The sequence below is a fragment of the Orcinus orca genome, chromosome 16, assembly GCF_937001465.1.
Source record: "Orcinus orca chromosome 16, mOrcOrc1.1, whole genome shotgun sequence".
Taxonomy (NCBI): Eukaryota; Metazoa; Chordata; class Mammalia; order Artiodactyla; family Delphinidae; genus Orcinus; species Orcinus orca.
The window spans coordinates 73,997,707-74,024,560 of NC_064574.1; the positions used below are offsets into that span (position 1 = coordinate 73,997,707).

The following is a 26,854-nucleotide window of genomic DNA, read 5'->3' on the forward strand; positions in this document are numbered from 1 at the left end:
AGATGTTCTTTGCGGAATGCTTTTCTTTCAGTTGGATAGTGGGTAAATGAATGGCAATATGCTTTTACAGTGGAAAACTATGGCACAGTTAAAAGTAAATTGCGTATACGGATTTGGGTAAGTCCCTAAACTCTAGTATAGATTGAAATGTGCAAACTGCAAAAGCATATGTACAGTGTGATATTATTTATGTAAATTGAAAGATATATACAGCGATACTATAATATATTCTATACAGTTACACCCAAATGTAGGAAAATTTAAAATCATGGACCGGAAGGATACGTTCCACCTCCAGAATAGTGTTGTCACAGCTGAGTGAAGGAGGTGGAGGAATAGCATAGATGGGCAGGGCTTCGATGTCAGATATTTCTTTGAAAAAAACCTAAAGCAAATGAGGAAAAATATGAGCCCATGTTCAATCTGGGTGGTGGGTCCATGGGTGAATTATATTGTTTGCTGAATTTGCCGTTTGTTTGAAATACTCTTTGTTGCCAGTAATGTAGATTTTCATTCCACTACTGTTTTTGGATTTCTCCTTTGCTTTGCAAAGACCAGCACCTTTTCCAAATCAGCTTGCCTCTCAGCAAGCTGTCTTTGCTTTCTGACTTGATATCTCCTCACTGTATGCTGAGATTTCCTTATGAATTTGCATTCTTATTTCATAGACACCCTGTTTTTCTACTTATTTTTAAGGATGTAACCAGAAGCTTTGTAAAACTGTCTTCTTTCTTGTATCATATTATTGTTGACAATCTGTTTTTGGCTCTACTTCTTCTTGAAAGTGCTTCTTCCTCTGATGATGCAGAATTTTTATTTAGACCCTCACGTTGGTGTTTTCTGCTTACTCATTGCTGTCTGATTTGAGCTCTATCCAAACCCTCCTTGCCAATTGGCCTGCCCCTGCAGGATCTTTACAAGAGAACACAATTGTTTTGTAAGTGCTTAGCCCAACGCTCAGCTGGTATCCATCTAGTGCATCTTTGCTGGAGTAAGTAGGGATCTTCTCGTCCCTATAACTTAACTCTTGGACTCTGAGGAGGAGACATACATTTCTGGGGTATCTGAGGTCTTCTGCAGTTCTTCCTTAACCAAAAGCAATACACGAAAAGCCATAAACCCCACAGGTCATTGTTCGTACTGACACTCATGCCCATAACAAATTTCACATCTTCACGTGCAGGGCCCGTGCCTCAGACCCTTCTGTTCCTAGCCGTGTTGCATGATCCCTGGGTAGCTAGAGGAAGGGGATTGTTGATTCACAGTGGTGCTAAGGGCAGTGAGGGTTTGACCCTGGCTGCTTTGAAAAAGCAATTCCAACAGAGTCCGAAGGGTGATTGTCTGATGTCATGGTTGGTCATTCCAGAGTCCCAGAAATAGAAGGGAATTTGGGTAGATAAAAATCTCCTCCTATTCCTTTACTATCTGACTCTATTATTTAGTCTGCATTCAAAGTGTGGATATGCCACTGATTATTTTCCATTTTAATCCTAACTGTGCCGACTTAATGGAAGCTTCTTCCACACCCTGGCATTGGTGCTGTTGGGAATATGATTATTTTTGTGTGCCTTCATGGATATTTTTAGGGGAAAAAAGTCTCTATCACGGTTGGGTAGGCTCTTTAACTTCTAGAATGCAGGGTCAACATTGCCCCATGTAGTCTGCTAAATGGAGGACAGAAACCCCAGCAATGTATTCCAGGCGTTCAGAAGATGGCCCAAACTTCAGCTGACATCTTGTACGTCCTTTCTTGTTTTGTTTTTTAAATTTAAAACAAAGGATATTATGGGGTTTTATTTCCATATATATTTGAAATGTTTATGACGTTTAAATGCTTCAAATATTACTTTTTATTTTTTTGCGGCACGCGGGCCTCTCACTGTTGTGGCCTCTCCCGTTGCGGAGCACAGGCTCCGGACGCGCAGGCTCAGCGGCCATGGCTCACGGGCCCAGCCGCTCCGCGGCATGTGGGATCCTCCTGGACTGGGGCACGAACCCGCGTCCCCTGCACCGGAAGGCGGGCTCTCAACCACTGCGCCACCAGGGGAGCCCTCAAATATTACTTTTTAACACTAGACTTTTCAATGTGGTATAATAATTCTGTTTGAATAACACATTGTATATAGAGTATTTTTTTGGATTAAAAAATTTTTTTATTTCTTTAACTGTGGTTGATTTACAATATTGTGTTAGTTTCAGGTGTACAGCTTCACATTCCTTTCCATTATAGGTTATTACAAGGCACTGAATATAGTTCCACGTGCTACATAGTGAATCCTAGTTATTTATCTATTTTATATATAGTAGTGTGTACCTATTAATCTTATACTCCTAATTTATCCCTCCCCATCCCCTTTCCCCTTTGGTAACCATAAGTTTGTTTTCTATGTCTGCTGTACCTCCTTTCCAAAGTCCATCTAAGACTTTAAAAATTCTTAAATTAAGTTCTTTGAAAAAATTTCGGAGGCAAGTTCAAATACATTTCTCTACATGTCTTTCCTCCTCTCTCTCTGTATCTGTAGCCCATTACCAGAAATTGATGCAACTTAAAGTACTTTAGAGAGAAGTGCTTCTCAAACTAAACTATTTGTGGGGAAGGACTAGTGTTTTTGTTTTGTTTCGTTTTTTGTTTAAAGCTCCAGTCCTTGGCAGAGTGATTTCTGTAAAATGCAGAAAGAACGAATTAGTGGAAAAATAAAATAAAAAAAGCAAAGATATACAAAAATCAAGTCAACTGGTCACGTGCTTAGGTGTTGGGACAGTGCTCCAAATTGCTATAAAAATTTCAATGCTTTCTTTCACTTCCTGTCCTTATCTATCTCGTTGCAAACAAGCAGTAGAGAGTATTCAGCTGGCAGTGGTCCACACACTACACTCTGGGTCGTGTTGCTTAAGAGGCCCTGCAGAATTATGTTCTGGGGTACTCTTTACCCAGAATAATAACATCAGCCTACAGGAATGTGCCTGGGTCTTCGGCACTGCTGAGAAAAAAAATGGAAGAGTTAGTCTGGGTTCTCCAGAGAAACATAACCAATAGGATATATATATAGAAAGAAATTTATTGTAAGGAATTGGCTTAGATGGTTTTGGAGGCTGAGAATTCCTACAATCTGGCGAGCTGGAAACCCAGGAGAGCTATTGGTGTCAGCTCCAGCCGGAGTCCAGGTCCAAAGGCAGGAGAAGACCAAAGTTCCAGCTCACACTGACGGAAAGAACACATTTTCCCTTATTTTTCCTTTTTGTTTTATTCAGGCCTCTAACAGATTGGATAAGGCCCAGCCACCTTGGGAAGGGCAATCTTCTTTACTCAGACTACCGGCTTAAATGTTAATCTCACCCCAAAACACTCTCACAGACACACCCAGAGTAATGTTTAACCAAATATCTGGGCACCCTGTGACCCAGTCAAGTTGACACAAAATTAACTGTCTCTGAAGAGCATCATCTCTTGACATCTCTCAAGTCAAAGTGTGTGGGGCTCTTTTTTTTTTTTTTTTTTTAACATCTTTATTGGAGTATAATTGCTGTACAATGGTGTGTTAGTTTCTGCATTATAACAAAGTGAATCAGCTATACATATACATATGTTCCCATATCTCTTCCCTCTTGCGTCTCCCTCCCTCCCACCCTCCCTATCCCACCCCTCTAGGTGGTCACAAAGCACTGAGCTGATCTCCCTGTGCTATGCGGCTGCTTCCCACTAGCTATCTATTTTACGTTTGGTAGTGTATATATGTCCATGCCACTCTCTCATTTTGTCCCAGCTTACCCTTCCCCTCCCCCATATCCTCAAGTCCATTCTCTAGTAGGTCTGTGTCTTTATTTCCATCTTGCCTCTAGGTTCTAAATGACCTTTTTTTTTTTAAGATTCCATATATATATGTTAGCATATGGTATTTGTTTTTCTCTTTCTGACTTACTTCACTCTGTATGACAGGCTCTAGGTCCAGCCACCTCACTACAAATAACTCAATTTCGTTTCTTTTTATGGCTGAGTAATATTCCATTGTATATATGTGCCACATCTTCTTTATCCATTCATCTGTCAGTGGACACTTAGGTTGCTTCCATGTCCTGGCTATTGTAAATAGAGCTGCAATGAACATTTTGGTACATGACTCTTTTTGAATTATGGTTTTCTCAGTGTATATGCCCAGTAGTGGGATTGCTGGGTCATATGGTAGTTCTATTTTTAGTTTTTTAAGGAACCTCCATGCTGTTCTCCATAGTGGCTGTATCAATTTACATTCCCACCAACAGTGCAAGAGGGTTCCCTTTTCTCCACACCCTCTCCAGCATTTATTGTTTGTACATTTTTTGATGATGGCCATTCTGACCAGTGTGAAATGATATCTCATTGTAGTTTTGATTTGCATTTCTCTAATGATTAATGATGTTGAGCATTCTTTCGTGTGTTTGTTGGCCATCTGTATGTCTTCTTTGGAGAAATGTCTATTTAGGTCTTCTGCGCATTTTTGGATTGGGTTGTTTGTTTTTTTGATATTGAGCTGCATGAGCTTGTAAATTTTGGAGATTAATCCTTTGTCAGTTGCTTCATTTGCAAATATTTTCTCCCATTCTGAGGGTTGTCTTTTCTTCTTGTTTATGGTTTCCTTTGCTGTGCAAAAGCTTTTAAGTTTCATTAGGTCCCATTTATTTATTTTTGTTTTTATTTCCATTTCTCTAGGAGGTGAGTCAAAAAGGATCTTGCTATGATTTATGTCATAGAGTGTTCTGCCTATGTTTTCTTCTAAGAGTTTGATAGTGTCTGGCCTTAAATTTAGGTCTTTAATCCATTTTGAGTTTATTTTTGTGTATGGTGTTTGGGAGTGTTCTAATTTCATTCTTTTACATGTAGCTGTCCAGTTTTCCCAGCACCACTTATTGAAGAGGCTGTCTTTTCTCCACTGTATATTCTTGCCTCTTTTATCAAAGATAAGGTGACCATATGTGCGTGGGTTTATCTCTGGGCTTTCTATCCTGTTCATTGATCTATATTTCTGTTTTTGTGCCAGTACCATACTGTCTTGATTACTGTAGCTTTGTAGTATAGTCTGAAGTCAGGGAGCCTGAGTCCTCCAGCTCCGTTTTTCTTTCTCAAGATTGCTTTAGCTATTCAGGGTCTTTTGTGTTTCCATACAAATTGTGAAATTTTTTGTTCTATTCTGTGAAAAATGCCAGTGGTCGTTTGATAGGGATTGCATTGAATCTGCAGATTGCTTTGGGTAATATAGTCATTTTCACAGTGTTGATTCTTCCAATCCAAGAGCATGGTATAATCTCTCCATCTATTTGTATCATCTTTAATTTCTTTCATCAGTGTCTTATAATTTTTTGCATACAGGTCTTTTGTCTCCTTAGGTAGATTTATTCCTAGATATTTTATTCCTTTTGTTGCCATGGTAAATGGGAGTGTTGTCTTTGGTTTATTACTTTGCCAAGAAATGTACCAGTTCTTCGACACTGAAAACAGGAACCCACCCCTTTGTTTTTAACCTGCTGACATCTTGTCCTTGACGTGACCATGATGCCAGGTGATACCCAGGAAATAGACTCTTTTTCAGCTCTGGTGCTTTTCATTCAAATAGCCCCCTCCTCCTGATACAGTCAGCTGCTTGCTGACACCGCTCAGCGCTGGGGCCCCCAGTGCTCTGTTGCTGACATTCTGGATCCCTTAGCATCTTAGTGTGCAATGCCAGCCAGCTCCTCTCTGAAACTCACCCTCTGCCAGGTCGTTCCTGACCCTTCTTCGAAACATGGTGTGTTTTATCTTCCACCTAACACATCATGAATTTCTTTTGCCCTGCATCCTACTTCATGTAATCCTTAGCAAAGAATTACTGATGATGTTTATTGAGAACATACCTGATGCTAAGTCAGGTGCTTTCCATACCTTATCTTATTTCATAGTTACAAAAATACTATTCAGTATGTTTCCAAACCCCAGTTTTACAGAGGAGGAGACTGAGGCTTACAGAGGTTAATTAATTTACCCACATGGCTAATCAGAGCAGAGCTAGGATTTAAATCTAACACTGCTTTTGACCAGAAAGCCCTGATTCTTAGCCAGGAAACCATACTGCCTTACAGAAAATACAGAAAGATTGTTCACATGGTAAACAGTCACTTAAATAATATTTCTCAATGAGTAAAATGGCTGTTGAAAAGAAATATATATATATATATTCATTGCTCACCATGTAAAGATCCATCTCTTAAGTTTTAGCTCAGGACTGTGTTTTCCTTTGCTGGCGAACTTGTACATTTCCCTTCCATAGCCAAAGCCAGGATCTTAAAGCTTGGGTTTCCCCAGGTGGCTTGGAGTGAAATTTAGTCCTTAATTGCAGCAGCTGTTTTTAGCTTACTTGGTATAATGCTCTTCCTTTTTTTGAACATGACTTTATTTATCTATATGGCTGGTTCAATTGCACGTGTTTTCTTTCCCACTAGACTATGAGCATTTTGGGTGAATGAACTGAATACGTACCTAATTTTGTAAGCTGCTTTTTCCAGAAGCAATTATGCTGGTCTTTCAAGTGGGACTCAGTTGTGACCAGTTTTTTCTGCAAAGTACTCAGCGTTTCTTCTGTGCCCGAACGTGGCTTGGACACGCGTGTTTGAGTATAACCTTGTTACCGCGGCTGTAAAAATGTGTGTGTGGCCGGTCCAGAGCTTCAGGCAACCAAGTAAAAGGTGGTAATGGGAAGCTATTTATAAAATGCTGAGAAACTAGAGTGATGAGTGGTGAAATGGGGAGAAATGCCTTCCGGGCCTGTATCGACCTGAGGGGGGGCCTCCCTCCGGGTGGCAAAATTAGAGAAGATCTGTGTGGGTATTTCCCCATGTTTAGGAAGGCTTTAAATGATGGTTAAAAATAACAGCTGGTGAGACTACTGGGTCCCGGGGCCAGTGCTGAGAGGGAAGCGTTAGCCATTGTTGATGTCTCATCCCCTGGACCATGGGAATCTGTCCAGGCTGAAATGACCATGGCCACACATGGCGCCCCAAATTAGGACTGGCCTTAGGAAAGGGAGAGCAGTCCTAGCTCGTGCATCTGATTCTCACCTTTAAACCTGTTTGGCCTGAAATTTAACTTTGAGAAAAGAGGAGATGGTAATTGAAGTCTTCTTCCAAAGAAAGGTTCTTGCCTATTTGTGTACAAGGATGGATTTGGCCAGGAGGGGGAGGGGGAAGGTCTGACTTATATCAATAGTTCGCTGAATATGTGCCCCTTATAACTGGCAAAGGCATGCGTACTCTGGAACCAACCCCCCCCCCCCCCCCCCCCGCCCCGTCACTTGCAATTGGCCCGTGGATGTATGTACGTTTTGTTAGCTGTGGAAAGCGTTAAGACTGGGTTGGAGGCTGGCGGCTGGCTCTTGCCTCTGCCATGTGTTTGGGGCCCAGAACGTTTGTGAGAGTTGCCCCAGTTGTTATGATGAGAGAAAAGTACCTTTGATAGAAGTAGAGAAATCAGGAAGTGTGGCCTATTTTTTAGGAAGATAATTAGTTCATTTTCTACATCTTGGGTTTGAAATGAGAGTTTGACGCCCAGGTGGAAATGTCTGGTGCTGAGCTGAGGCTGCTTGGTTGAAAGAGAGCTTAGGCAGCTTGTGTTCTAGATCAGATTCTTTCACTAACTGGCATCTGCTCTTGGTCAAGCCCTGTAACTTTGAAGAGTCTCTTGGGTTGATCTCTAAGTCAGCAGCGCTCAGCCCATACAGGGGCATGCTGGGGTGAGCTCTAGTTGGGAGGGAGAGAGAGGAAGGGGCGTCCTCTCGGGCCTGTCACTCAGTGGTGTCACAGGGAAAAGAAGACAGGGGCCCCCGCCCCCCTCCAAACATCCTTCATCAGGGCCAGTTGCTGTCATGAGTGTGGCTGGAGGGATGGCAAGGTTTGGGAACCCTGAAGCCCTGAGCAGTCATCCCCAGAGACTGGCCTTCTGTTGCTGTCTCTTCCTGTAATTTACACCTTGTTACTCAGCAGTGCCCGGAGGGGCCGCTAGGACCACTCCAGCTTAATGTACAGACGCAAACTTTAGTGCCCAAAGGGACCCTATGGGGGACTCACATGGAGAATGATAGGTGTGTGGGGAGAGAGCACAGGGGCCGATTCTCTCCCACAGAACCCCTGTCAGGGAGGCCCTCAGCCTCTGCTTGTATGCCCCCATTGGCGGGGAGATTACCCCTTCTGGTGCTGCCCAGTTTACCTTCCTGGAGCTCTGTTAAAAGGGTGTTCCCTACCCACACCCTAGAATTGACTCCCCCTCCTGCCTGCCAATTCCCTAATTCTGCTCAGAGGCTTCTCAATCCTCTTAGGCCCCTTTGCAGATGGAGAAGCAGAACCGGATATGCCCCATGGCTCACTCACTGTAACAGAGCTTGCTCTTTCCCCTATGGAGAGATCCAACTTTCTCTCTCTCTCTCTCTTTTCATATTCTTTTCCATTATGGTTTATTATAGGATATTGAATATAGTTCCCTGTGCTAAAAAAATAAGACCTTGTTTTTTTTTAACATCTTTATTGGAGTATAATTGCTTTACAATGGTGTGTTAGTTTCTGCTTTATAACAAAGTGAATCAGCTGTACATATACATATATCCCCACATCTCCTCCCTCTTGAGTCTCCCTCCCACCCTCCCTATCCCACCCCTCTAGGTGGTCAGAAAGCACCGAGCTGATCTCCCTGTGCTACGTGGCTGCTTCCCACTAGCTATCTATTTTACGTTTGGTAGTGTATATATGTCCATGCTACTCTCTCACTTTGTCCCAGCTTACCCTTCCCCCTCCTTGTGTCCTCAAGTCCATTCTCTATGTCTGCATCTTTATTCCTGTCCTGCCCCTAGAAGACCTTGTTTTTTATCCATTCAATATATAATAGTTTGCATCCCAAACTCCCAGTCCAACCCTCCCCTGCCCCCCCGCCTTTGGCAACCACAAGTCTGTTCTCTATGTCTGTGAGTCTGTTTCTGTTTTGTAGATAAGTTCATCTATGTTCTATTTTAGATTCCACATATAAGTGATATCATGTGATATTTGTCTTCCTCTTTCTGACTTACTTCGCTTAGTATGATAATGTCTTGGTCTATCCATGTTGCTGCAAATGGCTTTATTCCATTCTTTTTTATGGCTGAGTAGTATTCCATTGTATATATGTACCACACCTTCTTTATCCATTCATCTGTCGATGGACATTTAGGTTGTTTCCATGTCTCGGCTATTGTAAATAGTGTTGCTATGAACATAGGGGTGCATGTATCTTTTTGAATTACAGTTTTGTCTGGATATATGCCCAGGAGTGGGATTGCTGGACCATATGGCAACTCTAGTTTTTTGAGGAACCTCCCTGCTGTGAGAGACCCATCCTTCTAACTGTGTCTCTCTTCCCTCCCTTTCACCTTAGTCTGGAGCCTCTGGCCCGCCTTGCACTGGTGGGAACTTCAGAGTCCCAGGGGTGGTGCTCTGGTACGAGGAGCTTGGAGGGTTTGTTCATCTGGTCTGAGGGGATGCGATGCTTTCATTTCCTGTGAGCATGCTGGAAGCTGCTTTGTTTTGGGACACCTTGAGATGCTGCCCACCTTTCCTGCAGGGCAGGTGTGATTGGTGTCTCAGAGGGCTACGCTCATGAGCCACTCGTGCAGGCAGGTACAGGGCTCCTTCTCAGAGGTGCAGACTGTTGTCTGTGTTTACTCAGAGTCTGGCATTTCCGACCTGCTTTGAGTGCAGTGTAAGTGCAGAACCTGCTTTACCTGGGAAAGCAAAAAGCAAAAATTGGATTTCCGCACAGTCACAGCTAAGAGATATGGTCACTGGGCAGCCTCACATTTTGGGGTGTGCAGTCCTTTCCTAGGAGGATGGAGGAAGCTTTTATCAGACCGGGGAAAGGAGCAGAGAGTATCCTTGTTTGCATGGAGAGACAGTTGGGTGATGCCAGGGTATCCCACAGTCTGCCAGGACCACATGGCTCAAGTTCCTCATTAAATGGGGAGAATGAAGGAAGACGTACAATGAAGGAAGGGACAGAACTTGGGATCCTTCGGGAATTGCTCTGGCCGCGGGGACCCTGGAATTCTCTGACTTTCCCTCTACCAATGTTCTTGTTATTTAAAAAATACTCCTGGCCATCTGAACACCAGGGTGGTCCTTCAGGGAAGGAAAGGAGGAACGGATGATGATGATGTCTTTCTTTCCCCTGCCCCCTGTCTCTTGTGAGCAGGGAGAAGATGCCTTTTCACCACGTGACGGCCGGCCTGTTGTACAAGGGGAATTACCTCAACCGATCTCTGTCTGCTGGCAGCGACAGCGAGCAGCTGGCTAACATCTCTGTGGAGGAGCTTGACGGTAAGGAGCCCGCCTTGCGTGGGAGGTGAGCCACCGAGGGAGGCATCTGGGGCCATTGTGCGTCTAAGACGCTGGCCGTCAGCTGGGGCCAAGTCTAACCGTGATGCAGCAGGAAAGAGTTCAGAGAGCACTTCTGCCTAAATGACTTCTTTGTGTGGGATGGACCTGGTGGCCTGAAAAATCTATGGTGAATATTTCGGCTCCTTTGGGTACCACAAGGAACCCTCTGAGTGGGGAGACAGGCTTCTACTCGTGACACGTATTTTCCGATTGATGGAATCTTGGTCGCCAGTAGTGTTGCCCTGTTTCCATCTTCTCATTCACCGTGGGGCCCAGCTGCGGGGAGGTCATAGACTTGTTCATGGCCGTCTCTTGACTTGTGGCCATGGTGCTTGGAATCCTGCCCAGATCAGAATCATCTGGAATCTGTGTCTAGGTGGGAATGGCCGGCAATTATTTTGATTGCCTCTGCGCCTCTGTAACAGTGTAGCCTTGGCTTTGGGATGCGAACGAACCTGGGGACACGGTGACTGAATTCATCCTGGGACAGTGCCCCTTTGTATCCTGGGGAGATCAACTCCTTGATTAAAAAAAAAAAATTAAAACAAGGAAGAAGGTTTTTGTTTTTGTCTTTTAGAATAGAGAATTAGGTTGATTCAGCCAGATGTTTGCCTAGGCATCTGCTGAGGCCACGCCAGATTGGTTTCCCTTCTTGTTTTGAAATGCTGTGTTCCTGGTGACACTGTTTTACAACAAGAAGTTTAAGTTTACTTTCTAAAATAGGGAAGTTAAAATTACCCCATATGGCCCATATCTTTGCTTTGAGTATAATGGTCTGAACCAGTGTGATTTCTTTGTGCACGTTTCTTACAAGGGGTATGGTAGGCGGGGAGATTCGTCTCTGGGCCAGGGAAGGCAGGCTCGCTTCATGAAGGGCACGAGATGGGGCAGGCGAAGGACAGGGCCGTCGGATAGCTTTCTTGCTCTCACCCGCGTTGTTTGCTTGCTGCTCGACAGGCATACCATGTTTTATTACGCTTCGCTCTATTGCACTTCGCAGATACTGCATTTTTTACGGATTGAAGGTTTGGGGGGCAACACTGCATTGTCAGATGCTGGTTAGCATTTTTTAGCAATAAAATATTTTAAAATGAAGGTATGTACATTGTTTGTTTGGACCTAATGCTATCACACATTTAACAGACTACAGCATAGTGCAAACGTAACTTTTATATGTGCGCTGGGAAACTAAGAGATTCGGTGATTCGCTTTACTGTGCTGTTTACTTTATTGCAGTGGTCTGGAACCGGGTGCGCGGTATCTCTGAAGCCTACCTGTAGAGGCTTGTTTACGTCCATGATGGAGCAGTGGAGCTCAGTGGCTGGTGGGCTGGGTCTGGAGGAGAGGCCGGAGGATATTAGAGGAAGGGGAGTGATGTGGGCAGAGCCAGACTCCCTAGGCCCAGCATCTGCTCACTGTGGTCTGGACAGACTGGGGGCCAGAGAGGAGAGCAGTATCCTCAGATCTCCTGGCCTTCAACTGGCCAGAGGATATTTGGACAAGGGCACGGAAGCAGAAAATAGAGCCCTGACCTCCTCCAACATGAGCCCATCCTGGTGGCCACAAACAAGGCCGAGGCTGAGCTGGGTGTGTTGGCAAAGTGAGGTGAGGCCCAAGCTTTCCTGTGTCCTGGGAAGGAGTCCTACCTAGTGGAGAGCAGGGCAGTGGTGCATTGATTTGGGAGGGGGGCTGGTTGCTGGACCTCCAGTTTTAGTCATCACTTAGCAGGGGCGACTGGGAGCCTCCTGTGTGGAGCCCTGTGGAGCAGAGGCCATGAGACTTGGGCAGAAAGTCTGTGTGTTTCGGGCAACTCTTTTTTTTTCTTTTTAAATTGATGTATCGTTGATTTACAATGTTGTGCTAGTTTCAGGTGTGTAGCAAAGTGTTTCAGTTATACATATACATATGTATATATATTCCTTTTCAGATTCTTTTCCTTTATAAGTTATTACAAAATATTGAGTATAGTTCCTTGTGCTATACAGTAGGTCGTTTATCTATTTTATATATAGTAGTGTGTATAAGTTAACCCCAAACTCCTAATTTATCCCCACCCCCTTTCCCCTTTGGTAACCATAAGTTTGTCTTCTCTCTGTGGGTCTATTTCTGTTTTATATATAAGTTCATTTGTATCATTTTTTTTTGATTCCACATATAAGCAATATCATGTGATATTTCTTTTTCTCTGTCTGGCTTACTTCACTTAGTATGATAAGCCCTAGGTCCATACATGTTGCTGCAAATGGCATTATTTCATTCTTTTTTGCGGCTGAGTAATACCCCATTGTATAAATATACTACATCTTCTTTATCCATTCATCTGTCGATGCTCATTTACGTGGTTTCCATGTCTTGGCTGTTGTAAATAGTGCTGCAGTGAACAGGGGGGTGCATGTATGCTTTTGAATTATGGTTTTCTCCGGATATATGTGGGGCAACTCTTGCAGAGGCTGCGATGCCTAACCCAGTGAAGTTTGGAAATCGTCTATGGCTTTCACATACCCTGGCTTTCCATTTTTCTTCCTCCTCCTTCCCAGCTTTGCCATGAATAATCAAGAGATGATTTTTCCAAGACTTCTCAGAGTGATGGCTTTTTTCTCTGTGAAATCTGGGCCACTGTCAGGGCGTATGGCTTTTCAAGAGATCCACTGCCTGGATTTCGGCCCTTCTCCACTCGGGCGCTGGCTGAACTCTGTTCTTGGGCGGGCAGCAGAGCTCACCACCCTGTTGTTTCTGTCAGGCACAGGCAGCTGAATGGGGCTGAAAGGCGCCTTCTCAGCAGGTGAGACTAGCGGGCGGTAATTCTCACAGCCCTGGAGGTCCAGGTGCGTGGCCTTGGCCCTGGAAGCCCTGGTTGTGGGGGGCAGGGGTCCCTGGTTGAGTGAAGCTGGACTTTATGGCCTGAGGTCGGCTGGGGAAGATGCTGTATTTGTTCTTCAGGAGGGTAATCCAGGCTCTCAGCCTGAAGAAAGGCCATTTATTTTCTAATGGAAGATTCCTTCTACTTATTTATTTATTTATCTCTGCCAAGGTGAACCCTGAGTTATGACTGCGTACGCTTTGTTACGAGCATCTTGGGGCTCCAGGCAGGGCTGTGAGGTGTGTTTTGAGTGCAGAACAGGCGGGCAGGGTCTGAAAACCAACTGGCTGGAATCAGTTCAGAGGACTGCAGCTTGGTTCTCGGGGAAGCCGGTTTCCGAGACTGTGCCTGTTTGCCGTCCTCTTGGAGCTGCCTTGTGTCAGCCAAGCCCTGATATCCTACTGTTCGGGGTCGCTCGTTTATCCTCACGGGACATGTGGTGCTGCACGGGGAGTAGATGTGTTGGACGCGGGTGGATATTGAAGCATCCTTTGTGGTCCAGCCACCTGGGGTGCAGATGTTATCTGGGTGCCACTCCTGCCCCGGGTGGCTGCAGCCTTTTGCTCATGGATCACCAAGGGCAGGTTCCCTCACCTGGTCAGTGTTTGTCGCTGGGGATGGAACGCCCCTTTCCTTCAGTGTAAGGATCAAGGGCGCCCAGTCCATGAGAGGTTACCCTCTGAGAACGAGGCCACTCAACATGCAGGCCACCTCCAGTTGCCCTTCGCTCCGGGAAGTTTCTGTTTCTTCTCTTTAAACAAAGCTTATGAGGAATTAAGGCAAAGCTGCATCCAGTTGGCCAGACTGGAATTGGAATTCACCCAACAGGCAAACTCAGCAATGATGCATTGGTTGAGATCCTTCCTTCCTCTCCTTCCTTCCTCTTCATTCATATTTTCATTCCTATTCATTCATTCATTACAGGAGTGTTTACCCAAATGCTTTCTGGGTGGAGGAGGAATTCAAAGAAGTATAATCTTCGTTGCCTGGCTCAAGAATTTTACAATCCACTCAGGGAGTTTATGTACATACAAAATATATTAGCAGTATCTTGTACTTTTAGAGTGTGTCATGTGGAATTTTATTAGAGGCATGAATTATAATTTCTTAAAAAGAGTTTTTTCATTGCTACTTATTGAATAATCTTGTGAGGCTGTCTTAATCTTAAACTGAGCTTGCCTCTATCTGAAGTTGACTCATTTTCATTAATGTATGGTGTTCCATTGTATATAAATATACCTCAATTTCTGTATCCTTTCTATTCAGGATGGATATTCGGGTTGTTTCCAGTTCGGGGCTATTAGGATGTAATCAACCTCCCCTTCTGTTGCAGCTGTGATGTTGGGGGCTGCTGTCCTCACGGCTCCCTGTGGCCACTGTGAAATCTCTGCGTGTGGGTATTTCACGTTATTTTTGCCAGTAACAGTGTCAGCCTCTCAGATTAATTTCTTGGGTCTTCCTTTTAGCCTAGGTTAGTTTGCTGTCACATCTTGGATGGTTGTTATTTCTGTTTTTTTCTTCAGGAATGCCTGCCATTCTAATGCTAGATCTTCATTCGATGTTTTCCACAAAATGCGTCTCTTCTCACATCATTTTCCTCTGTTTTGCACTTCTACGTTCATTCTTGAGTCTGTCTACCACCTCGTTGATTTAGTTGTTTGCAGTCACTTAAAAAAATTTGTTTTTGATTCCCTTTAGAGTGTATTTTCATTATGGATGAAAGTTTCAGTTCCTCTGTAGTTTGATTTTATTTCAGTAGCTCCCCCTTAACTTTTTGGTCAAAGTATAACACAGAAAAGTATTATTGCACAGTTCAATTCTTATCAAACATGAACATACATGCAGCAACCACCCAGGTTAAGGAATAAGGTGTTACCAGCATCCTGAAGTGCCCCTGAGGTCCTTCCTAATACCTCTTCCTCAAAGACAACCACTGCCCTGAATTACCTATCACCATTTAATTGTGTTTGTGTTTTTCCTTCATCTCAAGGGGGTTATATTATATTTATTGTTTTTCATCCAACCTCTTTTCTTCAACATTATACTTGTGAGGCTCAACAATGTTTTTGAGGGTAGCTGAAGTTCATTCATTTTCATTAATGTATAGTGTTTCGTCACATATAAGTAGATCTCAGTTTATTTATCCATTATATATTCTCAGTGGGTATTCGAGTTGTTTCCAGTTTGTAGCTATGAGGATACAGCCCTTGGTGTTGCTGTTGTGCTCTGCTCATGGCAACCTCTTCCTCTTTTACTGGAGCCATATTTTTATATTCTCTCCCAACTCTTTGTGTTACTGAGAACAATTTGTACACAGTTTGTGAAAATCTCTTCTGTTTCTTGTCATCAATTCTATATAGAGATTTTTTAATAATAAATATCTGTTTCTCCAAGTCTCCCAGTGATGCTCCCTTTGTTCTCCATTAGAAGGTGTTTTTAGATGGTCCCCTTTGCTTTCTTCTGTTCTGCTTTGTGACTCAGCAATGAGAGTTCTTTGTAGGTCCACGATCTGTCAGCAAACAAGGTTTATAAAGAGTCCTTAGCCTTCTTCCTTCTATCTTCACTTTATTCCAGACCTGGGATAACTTCCCCCTTTTCAGCCCCAGCTGGAGAGTCCAGTTTCTAGAAGACGTTCATCTAGTCCACGGCTGCTGGGCGGAGGGGGGATCTTGATGGCCCCTCCTCTTGGGTTTGCTCCTTATGTCACAGGATTCAATTAACTCCTTTATTCTTCTTTTCTTTTGGTCTCCTTCCTGTTCCCATGCTAGCATCCAACATTCTGGTGCATATTCTGGCTCTCATCTCTCCTCCGCAAATAATCCAGGGTGGGACACACCCTCCCGTGGCTCTTATTACTCTCAGAGAGTCATGTTCCCCGAAGGAGCTTAGAAAGGAGGTGCTGCTGAGGTGGGTTTGGGTTGAGGAATAGATCACCGTGGAGAAGAGTTGCTATGAAATAGGGACCGACCGCTTGACTCGCTGGTCAGCATAGCCTCTGGGTCCCTGGCGGGGCAAACGATGGTGATGAGCCAATGTCTTCCTTCTGTACGTGTTTCTCTGGTTCCCAGGGTGGGTGCAAATTGTGTTTCTCCAGTTTCATTGGTGTGGCAACTAGCAAAAATTCTCCTCAGGCTCTGACATGTGTATACATCTCAAAATTAATATTTCTGGGGATGTGCATACATCTACAGACATTTCTGGAGGGTATCTTAATTTGAGTTTAGGAGTGGATGTATCAATCCGCCAACTTTCAAACACAAAAGCACCACTTCAATAGTTGACTACCTCCATCTGGACTGTTCCAGAGCCACTGCATCTGCAGAACCAGTTTCCTCAACGGCCCCGTTTGCCTGGTCCAGAGGACTCTCAGGTGTTTATTCTGGACTTTCTGCCGCATCTGGCAGCATTGCTCACACCCTTGGTTTTGGTTTGTCACTGCCTTGGCATCCATGTCACTAGCTGGCTTTCCTCCTTCCTCTTTTCTACCACTTTGACATTCCCCTCATCTTCTGCCCACTGCTGATGCACTGTTTTTCCCCGGGGTTGGTTTTTGCTGTCATCCCCAAGGGCAACTGCATAGCGATCGCCTCGGGATAGATATCTTTGATCCCTGCCTCCCTCCTGAATTCTAGACCTGCTACTTATAGTCCTGTGTAGATGTCCCACGAATCCCTTAAACTCCAGTGATCCAAAGCTGGACAGATTTTCTTTTTCTCTCTCAAACTGCTCCTCCCCTGGAATTTTTCTCAGGAAATTATGTCACATTACACCCAGTCAGCCATGGTGGTAATTTGGGGGTCATCCTTGATTCCTCTTTTTCTCTTACTCCACACGTATTATTGGCAAAGCCCTGCAGACCAGCTTCCTTCTCCTCCAACCACGTAGCTGTTTTCTTGGGCCAGGTTCTCCCACCAGCTAGACAACTGCAGTCACCAAGAGGTGATCTCCTTGTGCCTCATCCAGGATATCAGCCTTGTATCAGTTCAGTTCCATTTCACTGGAAGGATGCTTCTCAAATACACACTTGATTAGGTTATCATTTTTCCCTTCTTGTCCTACAAACATGTGCACACACACACACACACACATAAAACAACAGTGTATTTAAAATTTCTTTAATCCTTTTTAAAAATTTTAAAATCTATAGAGGTTCTGGAAAGTACAGTGAATACCTGTATACCCTTTGTCTAATTGCTGACATTACAGCATTTGCTTTCTCTCTCTTTACCTTTTTCTCAACACACACGCACAATTTTTTCAGTTCTAGAATTTTAATTTGGTTCTTTTTTATAGTTTCCATCTCTCTGCTGAAATACTCTGTTTACTCATTTAAATGATATTTTTCTTTAATTCTTTGGACATATTTTCCTAAATCTATAGTAGCTCTTTAAAGTCTTTAGGTATTAAACCCATCATCTAGGCTCTAGATCATCTGCGGGTTGATTTCTTTGTCTTTTTTAAATTATAGTCAAGTTTTCTTGTTTCTTTGCACACCTGTTAGTATTTGACTGTACACTGAACATTTTGAATGCTATGTTGTATCGACTCTGTGTTCTTTTGGCTTTCTTTGAAGAGGGCTGATTTTCTGTTCTAACAGGCACCACCTTAAACTTCTTTTGGTTCAATTTTGTTTTATTTTATGTTAGGGTAGATCTTTGGAAATCCCAAGGTGACTCCCAAGCCCCTCTAGCTTGGGAGGGACTCAGCCTCCAAACTCTGTCTCTCTTGTGGATCTTGTCAGGGCTTGGTTTCAGGTGGGTCTTATGTAGGCCTTCAGAGTGTGTCCCTTACTCTTAAGATGTGTCTATCTAGTGTCTGGATGCCTGGGGTATTAATGAGGTTTTTCAGACATCCCCTAGGGATACTTAAACTCTAGCATCTGTCTTCCATTCTCAACCTCATAGCAGCTGCTTCCTGGTAAGTCTGGTTTAATCTCAATTTGCACTTGGGTTGCCCAGCCTTCAGCCAAGTATTCATAAGGAACCCCCACACAGGTTTCCGAAGCCCCCTCTCTGCATAGTTTTCTTCCCTCTGCTGCCTGACCCCCACAGGTTCTAGCCCCTTCCACTACCCCAGTGTAAGAACTGTGCTTGGGAAATTGTCCCTGGGCAGAGGGCCAGGGTGAACGTTGAACGTGGGGCTCACCATGTGAATTTCCTCTTGCCCTGCTATTGCAGCCTTGTGCTGCCGGTTGTTCATGGCCTGCAAACAGTTGCTTTACGTATTTTGTTCAGGTACACGGTGGGAGGGTTATTCTCAAACCAGTTACTTTGTCACAGCAAAAGCTTATTATTAGTAATTTTTTTTTTACCTGAACCAGTTAAAAGTAATTTTCAACCATCATAGCACCTTACCCTTTAACACTTCACTTCTGCCTATAGTTCTGAAATGGCTCTCCATAGCCTGTAGCTGTGTTAGCTATAGCGCATCTCTGTGTCAGAGCATATGAAGCCCTGTGTGGCCTGGACCTTTCATTTTGTCTGCTTCAACTCCCTACTTGCCTTCTAGATCATTTCCTGCTGCCTCACAATCTCTCCTGCTTCCCTGCCTTTGTTTCAGTTGCTTCTTTCAGGAATGTTCTATCTACCTGGGAAAGACCTATCCATATTGTAAGTTTCAGCATTGTCAGTTGTTGTCATCCTCCTCTTCATCGTCACAGCTGTTTATTGAATGCTTACTATGTTGCAGGAACTGTTCAAAGTGCATGAGATGAATTAACTCATTTAACCCTCTCAATAATGCTCTGATGCAGGTGCTATTATTAACCCCATTTTTGCAAATGTGGAAAAGGGAGACATTAAATAACCTTGTCCAAGGTCGCCTAACTAGCATGTGTTGGAACGGGGATGCAGCCTACCACCTGGCTTCAGAGCTCGTGCTTTTTAAGTTCTATGTTCTGAATCCTCCCACCTGCTAAGTAAGACCCTTTGTGCCTTCCCTGCACCCTCGTGTCACTATCATATATATCACTGCCACCGCTGTGACACCTGGGTGAGAACTTGGCTGATTAATCAAACTTTCAGTGGGTGGAGAGATATTTTTAAAGCTCTGTGTGAGCCCAGTGTGTTTCTCACGGAGAGCAGAGGTGCACAGCAGCCCAGAAAAGGCTGGTGATGGGCTTGAGTTCATGCTGGAAGGGGACTGCCTCCTGTGCTCTGAGCTCTGAAGAGCCCCTCTCCACCCCCACTTGTCTGGTACATCATATATTTTCTTGTCAAGAAGCCTCCCCCCACCCTTTCTTCTTTCTCCTCTACTTGTGCTGGTTGATTTAGAAATCTCAGAGGCACACCCTACTAGCCTTTTTTGAGATGCTTCCCTCTACGGGCTTTTCAAACGGGGTTTTAAGAAGGCAGAAACGTTACTGTCACAAGAAGAGAAGCTCTCAACTCTTATCTGAGAAGGCTGATGGCTCAAAGTTCTCTCCTCCAGAGGAGGCGATAAAACCTACACAATGAGCCACATCATCTAACAGGAGTGGGAGTGCCAGATAGACAGCTCTGCTCCGGAGCTGGGAATTAGCCTTACAACCCTGGTCTTTTATCTACCTGGGTACTTTCCTCCTAGAGGCTTGACCTGCCTTTGAGCCTTGAGAGGGCAAGTCTTTTGTGGTGGGTTGTGAAGCCTTGTTAGCAGAGCCAAGGAGGGATTTCTCTGATGGCAGCTGCTTCTAAGGGCCCACTCCTTAAAGGGACATTTGTCTGAGTCGTCTTGATCTGAACATGTGTTTTGATAGCTGTGGCCAAGAAGGAAACCCGAGTACCACCCCTGCCACTTTCATTTTCCTCATTGGTAATTTGTATGCTGCCTGCTTCCCAAAGTGATGGAGACATCATATGATAAAAGAAGAAACACAAACTGCAAAGGCTGTCAGAATAGAAATAGGAAATAAAAATCCGTATACCAAGAGGAAGAAAAAAATATGACAGTCCCTAACACTAATACATTTACTGTGAATGAGCATTAAATTTAGCTCCAGGCTTCCAGTGGGTTGGGGCAAAAAAGGTAACATACCTTATTCCAATGACAACCTTCAAGGATCCTATTGGAAGAATAGTCTTCTCATTTGTATTTTAAACAGCAGCCCTTTGGCTCATAATAAAAATACCCACCGTACAAACATTTTGTATTGTTATTCCAAAGATGTTGGGGGCTTTCAGCTTTTTCTCAACCTCTAATTTCTGAAGGTTTTTAAAACCTTTTACCCCTAGTAATGGTGCCTTTTGATGGTGGTGATTCTCAGTGAAGGACTAGGTGCTAATCTTAGACTCCAGATATAGAAAGAGGAGGGCAGATGGTAGTTTAAAAAGCCTTCCCACCGGATGATGCCAAGTAACCCCTGTAGGACATGTTTCTCTGGTTTCCTCTCCTAAGAACCCTACTTGAGATAGTAGGAAGAAGTGATATCTTGGTATAAAAGTTTCCTACATGTAGCTCCTTCCCTTCATGTAGGTCCTATATGAAGGACCTACATCATAAAGCATGACCTTTGACTTGGGATATCTGTGGAACAGGAGTTACCAGCAATTCACCCCTGTCATAAAATAACCTTGATATTCTTCCTGTGGAACCTTCAGCTTTCAACAGAAATGCATCCTAATAGATCTGCTAAGGTAATTAAGCTCCACAGTGCTTCCCCAAATAACTGAATAAGTTAACCCGTTGAGTCCAATTGTTCTGCATTATCCATCTGGATACTGGAGAGAGTTTGCCAAAACTCATCATTTTGATGTTGGCTTCGTTGATACTGAGCTGTTTTCTCCTGGTGGTAATTGGCCAGCAGCAGGTTCAGCTGTTTCCTGGGACTACTGAGGGATGTGATATTAGCAATATGTTCTAGCAGGGATGGCTCACTCGTCTTTCCTCTTCACAGTGGCATCCGGAGCATCTCATCCAAACACTGCTCCAAACCATTGAAAAGCAGGTGATGAGCTAGTACACAGCCATTTAAAATACGGGTTTTCTCTATCAAGGTGGTCATTTCTACTTTCTCTAATTCTCAAGCCAAAATAACACTGAATTCACATTGAGACCTATATTGCTGTGTGACAAATTACTCCCAAACTTACTGGTTTAGAACAAAAAACATTTTTATCTCACCGTTTCTGTGGATCAAGAATCCGGGAGTGGCAAAGATGGCTGGTCTGGCCCAGTGTCTTTCAAAAGGTTGCAGTCAAGACGCTTAGTGGGATTGCAATCATCTGAAGGCTTGACTGTGGCTGGGGAATCTATCCAAACTCACTCCCAGGGCTGTTGGCTGGAGGCCTCAGTTCCTTCCATGAGGGCCTCCCCTTAGGACTGCTTGAGCAACTTCATGACATGGGGTTCGGCTTTTCCTAGAATGAATGATCATTTTATGATCTTGTCTCAGATGTCACATATTGTCACTTCTGCCACATACATTCGCTAAAAGTGAGTCACTAAATAGAGCTTATACTTAAGGTAAGTGGAATTAGGCTTCATTTCTGAAGGGATGAATATCAAAGCATTAGCAGGTGTATTTTAAAGCCACCAAAGAACATACAAATTAGCTGGGAGATGGCTTCTAGCTGTTGAATTGAAAGCTAGTGAAATGTTACAGAAAGTTCTAAAGTCATACTTAGCAATTTCTTTATGCAGTAAAGAAGAGAGGACCAAAGGTCATTGCTATAAAAATAGGAATTAAAGCCTACCTGACAGAGTAGGGTCTCTGGAGTTCCACAGATCTGGGACTATTCCAGTTACACTACTTAGCAGTTGCAACAGGGCTGGTTAGCTCTTCTCCAATATTGTTTCTTCCTTAGTAGAAGAAATTTTAGCTGGACAAGTGGGTGCTAGAATAAAGACTACATTTCCCAGTCTCCTTAAGAGCTAAGTGTGGCCGTATTAGTAAGTTCTGGCCAATGAGATGTAAGCCAAAGTGACACTGGGCAACTTTGGTGCACTTTGCCTCTTCTTTATCCTTTCCTCCTCCTTATTACTGGAGTGGGAATGTCTTCGTCTGACACCATGAAGACAAAGGTGGCAGAGTGGTGAGCTGGAAGGCTCCTGGGTGTCTGAGGATAGTGGAACAGAGAGAAATTGACTTCTGTTTTGTTTTTGGGGGACTCACAGCTGAACCCAAACCCACCGGATCAGCAGCCGTATGACCACAGACAAGTCATCCAACCTTTAAACCTATTTTCCCATTTTTAAATTAGTGTCTTACATATAATGCTACTTTTAAGAATCTTCTGCTTACTATTTTTGAGGAGGAGGTATTGTTGTAGAAGATTAGAAGTGATGGATCTATTATTTGAAAGCAAGGGAAGTTTGTCCTTTTTCTAATACATATATGACTATATTTCAAATTCATCCGTTGAAATGTGAAAGGAAGAGGTTCAGCAGGGGCAGAAAAGGGTGGAGCCGGCAGAGAAGGCTGGATGGCAGAGACCCAAAATGCCTCCAGGAGGACATTAACTTTTGCTGGGTTTGTTTCATTATGAGGGCAGCACCCAGTTACACTATGTCCATCCCTGTGAGCAAACATAGTGAACGTTTCGACACATAGTGACTGCTCAGAAATACTTGTTGAATAAATGAATGCCAGGTCCTCTGATAAGAGAAGTTTGTCCCAAAGTGAGCTATTCATTCTATAATGAGAATGGAATTGGGATGATGTATCTGGCAGTGAAACGTGGTTGATGATGCATGGCATTTAGAGTCAGATGCTCCATGAGTTTTGGTTTTCTTGCACGTACAATGTGGATAACAGTATATACTTCAAAGGGATAGTATGAGGTAATATATGCAGAGTGAGTTACTATTGTATATGGTGTGTAGTAAGTGCCCAATAAATAGTAACAGTGGTAGTAATAGTAATTGTTGCTCTTATTGTTGTTATGATGACGACGATGATGAAGATCACCACAATAATGACAAGACACATCCAGACAGAGGATTATTACTTCCACCTTGGGGCAAATTGGCTCCTTCGAGGAAAAAGGAAAACACTAGTCAGTATCCTATGCAGCTGTCCTGTCAGGACAGGCTCACTTCAGGAGGTGAATGCCCCTAATTGGAAAGACCTTTCAATGTGGAAGAATCTGGACTCCCCACCATGATTCTCTGTGTCTAAGCCCGTAAGGACATCTTTCCCGACCTTAACTTCAGCACTTTACCTTGCAAAGACCTTGTCCTCACTGGAGTGAAAGTAAGACTCTAAGTTGTCAAAGGGGAGGAGGAGGACCCAATGACACTGACTTCCAAACCTTGGGTTGTCCTGAGAGATAGAACCAGATGTGGGAAACTTCTGCGGATGGTTGAAAATTCAGGCTTTCCGGCTCCTCACTGTGACGCTTCCAAGGATCAGGAATGAACATGCCCATAAATTTCCTTTTTAAAAATATCTCACATGACTTATTCCATGGGTTGGAGCAGAGGTGGTGATGGTAGATAGGAAGGCCGAAATCATGGCCAGATGACCAGAACCCACTCCCTTTTAGAAGGGGACATCATCAGCTCTTTGAGTTCAACACATTGGAAAGAAGTCTTCCATTCCTTCCTCTTTGAACTGGTTCTGTTGGAATAGTGATGCTTTCTGGAAATGGAAGAGCCCAGCCATAGGTTTTGCTGGATGTAGCTTCTGTCCCTGTTTCCTGTTGTGTTCCCTTTGCTGGCTTTTTCTCACTCTCCCAGGGTTCCCCTCACCTTATTTGCTTAAAATTCAAGGCTATTTTTGTTTTAATGTTTCTTCCAAACTATAGACATCAACCTTCAGTATTAATGGTTTGTTTGTAACGCTAAAGTTTTATGGTGATAGTGAAAAAACTGTAGTTCCCCCCCCACCCCATAAAGCTGCTAAAACAAACGGCCCCAGGACCGGAAGTCACGCTGGCCTAGGGAATGTGTCGCCATTTTCACGCGCAGGCACAGGGCTGGTTCTTAGCCTGGTGCCAGTTGGCTTTGCTGGTTATTACCCTGCTGGTATCCAGTAAAATGAGCCTCAGGATACAGAGCTCACCTCCACCATCTGGGTGGCAATTTAACATCTCTGCCTAGAAGCATCTTAGGAAGGATGGGGCCTAAAATTCTCGGTCTGATGCCTCTAAGCTATTTGTAGGAGATTTTATAGAGCTTAGTCTCTCTGCCCTCTGGTGCTCAGGTGGGGAAGGGGAGTCCCGGGGACCACACCTGAGAATTCACTGTTGCCTGCACCTCCCTGGTGCTTCGTCTCAGACCACCAAGTGCAATTTCTTAGCCGGCACGTACTGGGGCTGCGAAAACTCCTGAGCATTTCAAGTGCATGATTGATCATGATTTGATGCTACTTTCTTTAAGAACCCTTCAGAGGCACCATCTATTTCTGGTGTAATGACCTATATGGGGAAAGACTCTAAAAAAAAGAGTTGATATATGTATATGTATAACCGATTCACTTTGCTGCACAGCAGAAACCAATACAACATTGTGAATCAACTAGACTCCGATAAAAATTAAAAAAAAAAAGAACTGAAGGTCACCCCACTAGAGACGGTCAACGGAGCCCTTGAATATTGAATTCTGGGACTCATTAGCCTGGAGATCAAAGATTTTGGAATCTTCATCATATTGAAGTGACGGATTAAAAAGGAAAGAGGGGCAAAGACCAGACCCCCAAGGCCCAACAGCCGTGCATTCCAGGGACCACAGTTGGTCACTGGTGACCGGGGGATTGGGATGGACCACTTCTCTAGCTAAGCTTCTTCAGACCCTTTAACTGTGCTTTATATGCCATGGTTAGTCCCCTAGGACTATGAAGGATATAATATCCTTCATATGCTCAAAAGCGAAAATCCTCTATCAGAAGGAAGTACTCTTTGTGTTAAAAAATAGGTCACCTATTTGTGTTCAATTAATTTGCCTTGTTGATTGATGGTGCCCCTCTCTTTCAAACTCTTTAAGTGAGAAACTTGCCTAAAACTCATCAGCTGTCTTAGATTTTCTAAGTTTATGCCGGTTCCCGGCCACACAAATCTCTTTTTTAGGGTATCATAGAAATCCGCTCTAGTTTTCTCTGCTAAATAGACCTGCACATAGACTGCGTTACTCCAAAGGTCACTCACCTATAATGACAGCTTCCCCAGGCCACCATCAGGCCAAGGATAAAGAGCTTGGCTTCTAGGGACTTCCCTGGCGGTCCAGTGGTTAGGACTCCGTGCTCCCAGTGCAGGGGCACAGGTTCGACCCCTGGTTGGTGAACTAAGATCCCACATGCCACAAAGTGTGGCCAAAAAAAAAAAAAAGAGCTTGACTTCTTGCCTGCAGTGGCGAATTCCAGGGATTCTGGTGTTAGCCTGAACTTGGTTCAAATCCTAGACCTGTCATTTATTATCTCTGTGCCCTTGGGCAAGTCTTACATACACATCTTCATGTCCTCATCTATAAAATGGTGTCATATAGTTCCCACCTCGTGGGGAGAGCAAGCAGCATGATTCCTGGCGCCTGGCAGGGTGCTCAGCAGGGGCTTTTAGCATTCTTGCTTGGCAGGCTGTGGGGAAGGAGTAGGACTATAGGGAAATCCCGAATTTCTTTTCTCTTTCTTCTATGCAGGCAATTCAAAAGTGGATTGAACAAAATTAGGAAGGGTGAAGGATGTTTTAAAGGGAGAAGACGAAACTAAGTCTCATATGTGAATCTGAAATTTGGTCACCTTTACATCTTTTTCAGGGGTGTGTGTGCGTGTGTGTGTGTGTGTGTGTGTAGGGGGGAGGGGTGCTGAGAGCCCAGGTTCTGGACTTGACCCTGAACCTTTTCCATAGAACCTCTGGAACTCCCCAGACCACAGGGGTCCTTCCACCTCTGACATGACATCATGGTCGTATGGAATTACAGTTCAACATTTTGCTGATGTTGTTGGGCTGGGCATGCAGGGGAGAGGGATCTACGATTATTGAGTATTTATTTCATACATACACTAGGCTATTTCTCTCATTCATCCTCCTCATCATCATTATCAACATCATTATCAACATCATCATCATCATCATCATCACCCGGTAGAGTCACTCTCCTCCCTCATCCAACTCTCATTTTCTCCTTCCCTTTCTTTGAACCTCAGACACACATTGGTTCTGCTGCAGGAGAGAGGTTGCCCAGGTAGGGGTACTGGAGATTCAGGTAATACCCAGGTTTGAAGGGCCCAGGGTGTATTTCCTCATCGTCTAGGTGTGACCAGGGCCAGTTTGCCAATGATTAAGGCAAGAACTCTTCAAGATGGAATGTCTTTCTTGAAGCATAGAGGCGATAAAGGCTGCCATCGAATGCAACAGTAATAATGTCCCCATGAGTTGTTAAATCTTGAAATTTATCCATCTGTTCAGTATATCTCTCTTTAAAGAATATTTAAGTGAGATAAAACATCAAGGTATGTGCTAATGGCTTCAGGTTGACTTGTGGCCCTGTCACGGCTGTGAGCTCAGAAATAGGCTGTCCCTTCCACATACACACACACACACACACACACACACACACACACACACACCCCCCACACACACCCCACACATAAAACTGTAGAAAGATCATGTTTTTCTCCAAGCCTCTGATGATAGTTTTTGATTAGAATATGTCTTTTGGCTCGAAAGCATTGCCTATTCACGG

General features: G+C 43.9%; 1 protein-coding gene across 7 annotated transcripts in view; it reads left to right on the forward strand.

Annotated features, from left to right (window-relative positions):
* Nucleotides 1–26,854, forward strand: part of CALN1 (calneuron 1) — a 508,174-nt gene that overhangs the window by 156,403 nt on the left and 324,917 nt on the right. For all 7 annotated transcript variants that reach the window (XM_049699587.1, XM_049699589.1, XM_049699588.1 and 4 more), the window contains one exon: nt 10,217–10,341. In XM_049699587.1, coding sequence (XP_049555544.1) covers nt 10,217–10,341 — 125 coding nt within the window. The remainder of the gene's footprint in view (nt 1–10,216; nt 10,342–26,854) is intronic.